Here is an 11,179-nt window from a genome sequence, read left to right as displayed (position 1 = left end):
AATTTTTTTATGAGAAATAATATTTTTTAATAAACCCTTTTTCATTCGACATACTTTATCTTAATCGAGATATTAATAAGGAACCAGCAGATCAAGTAGCTTTTGGAATAAAACACCAATTTTTTTAAAATTAAACACTATCTAAAGATTTGCATCGAAGCGTTTATTTTTGATAGTGATTTTAATCACTATCAGATATCATTATACTTGATCCAACTATGCCACGTCACCACTGTGCCGCGACCCCCCTGTGCTGGGTTTTTTAATTTAAAATTGAAATATTGGAATTAACTTTATGTCTATCAGCCATTTAACTATTGATATAGTTTTATTATTATTTGTATAATACATTAAAATTATAAATGCTACCATATGTATTCATGTACACATATATTTATATTAACAAATAATATGTTGTATTAAAATTTAAATATTGATTTAATAAATTCATGTTAAGAATATGATGGATTTATCAAGTGAAATTGTTAACAATGAAAAGAATGCATTTGATGATACATTTATTAGCAAGTATAATGACATCATCAATACATTAACTGCTATTGAAAGCAATGAAATACAGACTGACCTTTACCATATTACATTTCAAGAAGTAATGAAAAAAATAAACGAACTTCAAGAATATCTCAATGATTGCAAAGTTTTTTTACCTGCATATAATATGAAAAAATGTTCTAATACAATCAAAGAACTAACCAGATTTTATGAAAATTTACATGATAAATTGTTACCAAAGAAGAAATTTGCCTTCAGAAAAAATCAAATAAAATCTCCAAAACAAAAAGAAGTAAAATCAAACTTTCGACCATTAAATAATTTAGTATTTGATGATTGTGGTTTTAAAAATCGTTCCAATGAAAGTTTAAAACTTTTAGAAGATCAAACTTTTTCAAAAGATATTGTTCTAGAGAATTTGAATAATTGTAATGTTTTAATATATGGTTCTCCAAGTACTATTCATATAACATCATTGGACAATTGTAAAATATTTGCTTGTGCAATTACTTCTATTTTCATAGAAAATTGTAAAAAAACAATATTTACATGTGCATCTCAGCAGTTACGAATCCATGAAACATCTTCTTGTGATTTTTATATATATGTTGTCAGTTCTGCTATTATTGAAAATAGCAAAAATTTACGTTTTGGTCCTCTAAAAATCAATAATCCAATAATTGAAAATATTTTCAAAGTTATAAAGTTTGATATAAATAACAATAATTGGAAAATAATTAATGATTTTGATTGGTTATCATCTTATGAACCATCACCAAATTGGAAAGAAATTCCAGAATATGAATACAATCAACCTAATTTAGAAAATCCCTAAATTATTTATGATTAATTCAAAATGTCATATTGGTGTGAAATTTGGATGATATATTTATTATAAAATTAGTATTATAATTTAATTCACATTGTATTATTTAACAGAGAACCCATTTTTTTGTTTAAAAAAACTAATGCATAATCTGTATATTGTATAAATTATTTATATATTTATGAAATAATATATATTTTAACTAAAAGTTGTTTATGTTTATTATCGATAGTGTAATTGATATTTAAGATTAAAATACTAACTTAAATTATATTATACTCTCAGGAATTTTTTTTTGGATAGTCTACACGGATAATTTAATTTTGGCAACTATTTATTTCATTATTCTTACGAAAATATTTTTTACTACTACTTTAGTTACTTGTATTATTAACATAAAAAAATTATAATTATATTATATTTTTTGAGGGGCTCAATCATCCCTCTTAGGTTTTGATAAAATATATAAAAATTTATTTATTTATTAACCCTTGATGGAGCTTCAATAACATCACACAGTATTTTTAGAAAACATTAAATTAACATATGTGCAATGTTTAATTATGTTTTATGTATCTTTTTAATATTAATAAATTTTTAAAACTTTAAAATGTTGTGAGGGATAAGGTTTTCTGGCAAAATCATTTCTGTAATTTTCATTTTATTCTGTATTAAACATCAAAGTTATATTTTTGATTATTTAATTTTAATAAATAAATAAATTAAAATAGATTTTCATCTTAATTGATAGATGAGTAGTATCAATTGAATAAAAACATGTAAAATATGTTGAGATTATTAGAACAATAATAATTGACTATTAATTGGATAGATACTGGTGAAAACAAAGGACTATTTTATAATTTAATATATATGTTATAATAATGGAATAACCCAATAAAATATTAAAAAATATACAATATACATTTTTCATAATAAATTTGATAATTTGAATATCCAGCCTCCAATTATTCATTAGTAATTAAATTAAACTTTTTCAATCAAAACAGCAATACCTTGTCCGCCACCAATACAAGCTGAACCTATTGCATAGTTCAAATTTTTACGTCTATAAAAAAATGATTTAATTATTAGTTTTATAATAGAGTAAACTAACATTGAAAATATTTACATAGTAAAAATCTACTATAATAATATTGAAAAAATAACAGAATTTTATATAATTTTCTCTAACAACTAAACAAAAATTATTATTTAACAAATTTAGTATAAAGATAAAATTTTTAGAAGAATTAAAAAATATTTGAATAGTATTAAAGTGCTTAAGTTTGATATTTGAAATTAAAATTAATTAATAGAACTTAGATGTTGAACTCAAAATTATAGATTTAGTTCCAATTATAGATAAAATTAATCTTCAAAAAAAAATATGGGAGTATTGTATTACTGTATATTTGTCTAAGTATTTTTAACTAATCAGTAAATTAGTAACTACTAAATATCAAACAAAACGCAGCCAGTGAAACCAGAAAATATTTTTAAGAGGTGTATTACATATTTTTGCTTCCTAAATTTTTTTTACTATGAATTACTATTTAAGAAAATTAAATAAGCTATTTTAGTATAAAGTATTTTAAATAGCTACTCTCCCTTCTCAAAGTCAATTGAAAAAAGAATTATTATAAAAATATTTAAAAAAAATATATAAAAACAAACTTTTACCTAAGTTCATGAACAAGATGAGTTGTTATTCTTGCACCAGAAGCAGCTAGAGGGTGGCCAATAGCTATAGCTCCACCATTTACATTAAGTTTTTCAATATTGAGCTTTAACTCTTTTTGGCAAGCAAGAGTTTGTGCCCCAAATGCTTCATTTATCTAAAAAAACATACTTATTTACTAATAAAAATGGTTCAAAAATAAAACTAAATACCTCCACTAAATCAATATCATCAAGACTTTTTCCTGATAAACTTAAAAGCTTTGTAATTGCTGGAGCTGGGCCAATACCCATTATACTTGGATCAACTCCTACCACAGAATAACCAACTAGTCTTGCCAGTGGTGTTAAAGAATATTTTTTTAAAGCTTCTTCGCTAGCCAAAACAAGAGCTCCAGCTCCATCACAGATACCCTAAAATAAATGTAAAACATCTATCTATTAGGGATTTACTTTAGGAAAGTGTAAAATTTAATAGCAATTTTAGTGACTGATGAGGTAACATATTATATAAATTTTTACAGGTAATAAAGTAAATTTTTTTTATTTTAGCAAGAGTGACTGAAATGTTTAATAAATATATTTTTAAAAATATATTATACTACTGACAAAGTACAACAAAAAGAATATTATTAACACAGGAAAAAAATCACCATCTTCTTCTTCCTCGCCTTAATCCCAGCTACTTGGGGTCAGCCACCTTTATAGACAAGTTTAGACGATATCTGACAGTGATTAAAATCACTATCATAAGAAATGCTTCAAAGCAAACAAGTCTGTAGGTAGTGTTTAATTTTTAAAAGTGAAATTTTTTATTTTTTGCTACCTTTTTATCAATTTTGAACAACTATACATTCAGAACACATTGTGAACTGGAGTAATCATTGCAGATATTGCTGTCATATTCCTCCATGACCACATAATTATATGGTGATGATACAATTTGTTTTCTTTTGGAAAGGGAAGTGAAACATTTTCTTATATATAACCATCTCCCTTAAAGAATAAAAACCCTAAGCACCCCACTGATATTATAAACCTTGGTTTTTAATTATACAATTCAATAGAAAAAACGGTAGCACAGTGAGGTCATGGCACAGTGTGGACGTGGCATAGTTGGGTCCAGTATAGATAATATTTGACAGTGATTAAAATCGCTTTTAACCTGGTACAAGTGCCTTATACATATCTTCTATTATATTAATGTACCTTTTCTCATTAATGCCCACTTTAAAACCTCTCTCGGTACCAATGTTTAGATACCTATATCTCAATTCTTATTCTCTTATTTATTACCTTTTCCCAAATTTTAATCTATGACTCCTAAGCTTTATGCCTCTATAATTTCCCCACTCCTATATGTCATCTTTACTTTTAAATAACACATATAGTATCACAATACTATTCCTCCATTCATTTGGAATTTTCCCTTCTAATAAGATTTTAATTAAAAGTTCCTTCAATCACTTATGCCAATATCGCCTAATATTTTCCATACTTCTACTAGCACTTCATCTGGTCCTACTGCTTTATTCTTTTTCATTGATGCCACAGCCTCCCATATCTCTTTTTCACTAATTATATCTACCAGTCCCTCATTCTACGAGATATCCTCTAATTCTCGTTTGAATACTCCTCATTCAGTAATTTTTCAAAATACTCTTTCCACCTTTTTTTCACATCATCATAACTCGAGAGTAGTACCTTATTATCAATACTTTTTATACCTTCTATAATGATAATCTTTAGACCTTTTTTCTCTTACTTTTGAGAGTCTATAGATTTCTTTCTCGCCTTCCTTTATTCCTAGCCTTTTATACAACTCATCATACCTCTTAAACTTCGCCTTACTTACTGCACACTTGGCTTTTTTGCATAAGCGTTTATACTCCATCCAGTCTTCTCTCCTTTTGCTCTTCTGCCATACTTTGAATTGCTTTTTCTTACTTTCTATGATTTTTTGAACGTCATCATCCCACCACCAGGTTTTCTTGTTTTCTGGTATTCTACTCCTACTCTCACCAACAATCTCCTTTGCAGTATTCTTTACACATCTAGCAAATCTATTCCACACATCATTAATGTCTCCTTTGACATTCCACACTGTCCTCTTTTTCACCGTCTTTACAAACTCTTTTTCATTTTTCCCTATCAATTTCCACCACCGGATCTTCGATTTTTTCCCTGTGTTTCTTCTATTTTTGTTTATTCTCTTTCCGGTATACTACAACTCCATTACCATCCGTCTATGTTGTGTGATTACACTCTTGCCTGGTATAACTTTCCAATCTTTTACTTGCTTTACGCTCTCTCTTTTCCACATAAAATAATCGATCTTTGATCTATTCCTCCCACTCTTATATATTATATAATGTTCTTCCCTCTTTCTAAAATAAGTATTAACCACAGCAAGATCATATGATACTGCGAAATCCAGAATTCTTTTTCCAGCCTCATTCTTCCTATTAAAACCATACCCTTCATGTACTCTTTCATATCCTCTCCTCTCATTACCTACATGTCCATTCATTCATATCTTCACCTTTCACCATATCCATCTCTCACCAAAACACTTCCTTGTCTATTTCATCACATCCTACTTGTGGTGCATAGGCACTTATTACATTCAGCACTTTTTCCTTGAATATCAATTTTACGACTATAATTCTGTTACTTTTCCTAGCTACTTCTACTTTACTTTTCATCTCCTCATCTATTACTATTCCTACGCCATTCTATGTACTAGACTTATCTGTGTATATTATTTTATAATCCTCACCTATTTCCCTGGATTTCTCTCCCATACACTTAGTTTCCTGCACATAACAAATAATATCTTTTCTCCTCTTCAATAATTCTACTAATTCTCAACTTCTACCAGTTAATGTTCCAACATTCCAAGTACCTATTCTTACTTTGTATCTATCTTTCTCCCTTATACACGAGTCCAGCCTAGAGTTAAGTGGTGATGTCCCTACACCGTTTAAAAGCGTGTGTTTAGTTTTTTTAAACTACATTTTTAACTACTTTATTCCCTCTAACCTGTTGTCCCCAAGTACATTTGAAATGGGACAATTCGCCTAAATTTTGTTCAGGACATCTCATACTATTTGATAAAAATTTTACGCCGGCTCTGGACCTGACGCGTCCTCATTAGTCACCTCTTACGACTGGCAGAGGGGCCGTGGAAGTATTCTTATCCCCTATCCACAGGGAAAGAAAAAAAAATATCATGTTTTATTTATATATATTCCTTACCGAAGCAGAACCAGCAGTTACTACTCCATCTTTTTTAAAGACTGTAGGTAATTTGGCTAATGTTTCAAGAGTTGTTTTGGGTTTTGGATGTTCATCAATATCTACAGTAACATCTGTTTTTTTCACTTTTATTGTAACTGGAGCTAATTCTGAACTGAATACATTTTTGGCTTGAGCTAAAATATTTAATGTATATTAAAGAATGAGTTTATACAAGATATTTTAAATTAATTATTACAATTTTAATATTTAATTTTTAAGCTACTTTCTACTAAAAATTGTATTATACTTTTTCAAATTTTAAGAAAATAATGTCACAATTGTACCTAAAATAAAAAAAAATTATAGTGGTCTACTGGAGGTGTATAAATAACTATTTTGTGCTTAAAAATAATTAGAAATCAAATTTAGATATTATTTTTAAGTGGAATTTCTAATTTGCTGGTCACCCATCTCTTTTTCAGTTAAGTATTTTTAATATTTTTAGTTATAAATTAATATTTTAAATAGTATTAGTCACAAATAATCAATTTTTACTATACATTAATTTTAATGAAATTTCTTACATTTTGTAATATTAAAATAATTTTTTACACATTTTTTACTATTTTTTTTTTTTATGGTAAATTTATAAATGTATTTTTTGGTTAATTATTCTAGCATAATCAGAATTATGTATTTTTAAGTAATCAAATTATTATTATTTTTTTAAATTACATGTGATACACTTTTTGTTAAAAGAGCATATGTTTCAATAGGAAAAGTTTTGGGAAATTATAAAGAACTGTATAACTTCTAAAAATTGATAACTGTGTACAATAAAACTTTTATGTGCTACGTACTAGCATTTATACAAATTTAATTACTCTAACAATATTTAATTTAGATTTATACAAGTTTTAAGTTGCTTCATATGTACCATTTTAACAGTGGATAAATAGTGACAAATATTTGTTTATTAATTTTTAATAATATAAAATTTTAATTATATTAAATTATTACACACTACAATAAAATAATGATGACACATAACATAAAAATAAAAGGTATAAATGAACTATGATACAGTGATAAACAAGTGTAAATTTGATAAATATCAAATTTATCATAAAATTATTATGTTGTGCATAGTAAGATAGACAATGAGAATGAAAAATTATATTCTAATAATATCACAAACAAAAAGTTAATAATAATAAAAATTATTAGCATCATGCAACAGTAAAATTAGTCATTATTTTTGTCAAAAGGACACTTGTTTTGCATATGTATTTTTTTCACAAAAATAAACAAACAAATTGTTTTCTACAAAAAAACAGAAAATCTTTTAACAAAAAACATGATGTTATGTTAGATTTTATATAATTTATAAAGTTCAATTGATAAGTAAAATAAAAGTAATTAAGCTTTAATATTCTAACTCATAAGTATTCAATCTTAATTTTAAGTTTTATTAAATTTAATTTTTTAAAAATAGGGTACTGTAGGGTAATTATAAATGTATTAGTACATGTATAAGTTTTCATTTCGAACTTGCATTTAATATAATAGCAACACATATAAGGAATCAGAACTATTTAATTTAAAATAAAACTTGCTAAATATTCTAAGAGAATAAATGAATTTACATCTAACCCAAGTTGCAACTAAATAGAAATTATATATTTTTAATTTATAGAAAGTAAGAAATACTGATCAAAAAAATTAAAGTATGTAAAAAATACAATATAATAGTTTATATGAATAAAAAACTGAAACTAATAATAAATTTTAATTTTTGAATTTATAATAAAATATATCAAAAAATTATGATTAACATAAAAATATTTTATAAAATTTAATGTATATACCTTCTTTCCAAAGTGTTTGAGAACGCAAAGCAAATTCGTCAACTTCTTGTCGTGTTACTTTGTAAACTTCTGCTAATTTTTCAGCTGTCAAAGCCATTGGAAGTTTACAAAATGTATCAGTAAGTCCCGTCCATAATGAATCTTCAAATTGATAAGCAGCTCCTAGCGGTATACCAAACCTTGCATCACGAACAACATGAGGGGCTTGACTCATATTGTCAACACCACCAGTTAAAACAACATTTGATTCACCAGTTAGTATGCTCTTTTAAAAATATTTAAAAAATAATGAAACAACTTTTATATCAATATGTAAACTCTACCTGTATATTATACCTGTGCACCATTTACAATGGACTGAAATCCAGAACCACATAATCGGTTAATACCTAAAGCATGGCGATCTTGAGGTATTCCACAATGAAGAAGTACATGTCGAGGTAAAAAAGCTCCATCAGAAGATGTATTCTATTGAAGTTTCATAAAAATAAAATTTAAACCATAATATTTTATTTTATTATAATTTTATATAATTATACATAACTATACTAAAAATGAAAAAATGCAAGTATGAATAAAGCTATTACCAAACAAAACTTAAAATATTATAGAAGGCGTAAATTTATTCACTTATCAACTTAAAATGCAAAATTTACTAATTTTTTATGGCATAAAAATGTGAACAATTTATACAATAACTGAATACCAATGATTGATGAATTGATAAATTTTGACAGATATCCACTATATCAGGGTAGGACTGGCCACAGGGACAAGAAGGCAATTGCTCCCTGGGCCACATTCTAAAGAACGATGAGAGCTTTTATGATTAGCATAATCTGGTCTGTAAAACTTATTTTTGACCATTTTTTTGTACTCATTATTTCATTTTATGGAGCAATAGAAATATTTTATGGAGTGAATTGGCCCACCACAATTATTGTGATATCTAGGTTGTTGGCCTTCGAGTCTGACCCTGCACTACACTGTAAAACAATTTTGTCAAAATTCCAAGTACTTTAATAAAATATTCTGACATTTTATAGATTTCTTGACTAAAAGAACATTTCACTGGTTTTCTAGAGTTGATACAACAATATTATAATTACTTTACGATTAATAATTAATTAATTTAAAAAATTAATCGTAAAGTAAAATCCACTTAATTATGAGGTAGGTTATGATAAACACATCACTTTGTAGAAGCCAAAGGCTTTCTAAATAAATTTATTTCTAATTTTATTTAAATTTCATTATTTTTTTAACTATTTGGTCAAATTTTGACCAAAATTTGTCCAAATAGTTAATAAATATAGTTAATGATGCAAAATATTAATTACTCCAGAAGTATTAGTCAGACACCGAATAGTTTCCAAGTATTCATCTCATCCTTATTTAGAATATTTTTTTCGGGAGAAATCTCCAATATATTTATACATATATAAAGGTTTGAGGGTTCATAACAAATACATTTTTAAAAAAATTTAAGGGAATCATTTAGACTCCTTGGAACCAAACTTATAGATGATTTTGTAAAAAGAATAGAACCGAAAATAAAATAAAATTATTTTACCATTAAAACATTGCCAATAATTACAGAATCAACAATGTTTGGATCTATATTTCCAGCAGCTAGTGCAGCTTTGGCTGCTGTTACTTGTAATTGAGTAGATGACGTTTTGACAAATTTACCACCATAAGTTCCAAATGGAGTCCTTTTAGCAGCAACAATAAAAATACCTATATAAACATAACACACTATATAAATCTATAAAAAATTTAAAATTTTAGCTAGTTACCTTTTGTAAGAGACATTTTTACTTTAATATTTTAAGACTTTTTTTTTAGGATTATAAAAATAAATTTTAAATGGATTATAAATTAATTTGAATTACTATAAAATATTGATAGTTAGCTAATGGTGTTCATAAAATAATGAACTTATATGTTTTAATTTAAAAATAGATTGCGATTGTTTGTATTATAGGCTACTTAATAAATAACATTTACATCTTGTTCCTCGAGTTTTGATAAAGAAATTAACAGCTGCTATTATTCACATTATGTCATAAAGTACATATACCTATGCATTATATAAGTATAGGCATTGAATATAGATAGTTGGGTATTTCAAATATCTATACTCAAGAGTATAAGTTATGGTTGTTGTTAAGTCATCTGTAATTTATTAAAACTATCGAGGTCACAATTGTTCAATTATCGAGTTATATGGTGGTGTATTAAATAGACATACGTTTTAAACAATGATATTAATATAATATTGTCTTATTATCGAAAGTATTATTTTGACTGTGACAGGGACGTATTTAAAAGGGCAGTGGGTTCCATCGGACCAAGAGGCAAATTTTTTTTGGAATTTAAGTGGTGGTATTCTTTTTTGGATTATTTAATTTTTTTGTATAAAAAATTAAAATATTTTAAGATTTTGAATAAGCGGCTACACTGTGATTTTTATTTTTCATGATAATATTATCTAAAGTTAATCGCGTAAAATCACAGAATAATTTTAATATGGTAAAATCCATAGATAACAATGGAAATAATGATAAAAACAAATTTTGGGAGGTATGTTAGGGCGGCAATAAAATTTTACCTGGGGCATCCTAACTTTAAGTACGTCTTTGAACTGCGATATTACATCATAGAATTTAATTTCTTATCAAAATGTACACAAATTATTTGGTTTAACCCTAAGTTGATTACTTTTATTTGACTATCGATAGTTACTATTACCTGATTACTGATTAATGACACCAATACTATCATGAGTTTAACATTATAGTATACTCGTTATTTAATGTAATCATAGTAAAATAAATACAGGTTTATTATTCATTTTACTAGCTTTGGAACATAATTTTTATAAATTTAGAAGTAATTATACCTAAAACTTGCACGTGGTGGGTGTCACCGGTTTAACATGGTCTGAGGAATAAACGAAGGAAGAAATTGATAACAATGCGCAGGAATATTTTCTGTTTTTATAATAGATAATTGGAGCTTGAGGATATATCCATGTTTGCAGTTGAGT

General features: G+C 26.3%; 2 protein-coding genes across 6 annotated transcripts in view; one reads left to right on the top strand and one right to left on the bottom strand.

Moving 5' to 3' along the window:
- The window catches only part of LOC126903468 (tubulin-specific chaperone C), a 4,863-nt gene extending 2,780 nt beyond the window's left edge, over window positions 1-2,083 (top strand). For all 4 annotated transcript variants that reach the window (XM_050681616.1, XM_050681619.1, XM_050681618.1 and 1 more), the window contains one exon: window positions 458-2,083. In XM_050681616.1, coding sequence (XP_050537573.1) covers window positions 461-1,348 — 888 coding nt within the window. In that variant the 5' untranslated portion in view covers window positions 458-460 and the 3' untranslated portion in view covers window positions 1,349-2,083. The remainder of the gene's footprint in view (window positions 1-457) is intronic.
- An 80-nt stretch (window positions 2,084-2,163) lies between these two features.
- On the bottom strand, window positions 2,164-10,303 carry LOC126903463 (3-ketoacyl-CoA thiolase, mitochondrial). 2 transcript variants are annotated; one of them, XM_050681610.1, is made up of 8 exons: window positions 9,927-10,292; window positions 9,701-9,867; window positions 8,464-8,595; window positions 8,128-8,392; window positions 6,278-6,453; window positions 3,233-3,433; window positions 3,023-3,177; window positions 2,164-2,408 (listed from the first exon to the last, which is right to left on the bottom strand). In XM_050681610.1, exons 1-8 carry the CDS (start codon window positions 9,940-9,942, stop codon window positions 2,327-2,329), a joined length of 1,194 nt encoding a protein of 397 aa, XP_050537567.1. In that variant the 5' UTR covers window positions 9,943-10,292; the 3' UTR covers window positions 2,164-2,326. The 2 variants fall into 2 exon arrangements, with proteins under 2 accessions (XP_050537567.1, XP_050537568.1); XM_050681611.1 differs by lacking the exon at window positions 3,233-3,433 and having other exon boundaries at window positions 9,927-10,303.
- Between the last annotated feature and the right edge of the window lie 876 nt (window positions 10,304-11,179).

This window comes from Daktulosphaira vitifoliae, unplaced genomic scaffold (assembly GCF_025091365.1).
Source record: "Daktulosphaira vitifoliae isolate Bord-2020 unplaced genomic scaffold, ASM2509136v1 Scaffold_4, whole genome shotgun sequence".
Lineage (NCBI taxonomy): Eukaryota > Metazoa > Arthropoda > Insecta > Hemiptera > Phylloxeridae > Daktulosphaira > Daktulosphaira vitifoliae.
This window is presented reverse-complemented; position numbering and strand designations above follow the sequence as displayed.

Bases quoted from the DNA above. Each gene is read 5' to 3' on its own strand.
- LOC126903463 (XM_050681610.1), bottom strand. The intron at 3,434-6,277 runs GTAAGGAATATA...CATTTATTTTAG, and splicing joins TAACTGCTGGTTCTGCTTCG to GGTATCTGTGATGGAGCTGG. The intron at 2,409-3,022 runs GTAAAAGTTTGT...ATTTTTTTATAG, and splicing joins CATCTTGTTCATGAACTTAG to ACGTAAAAATTTGAACTATG.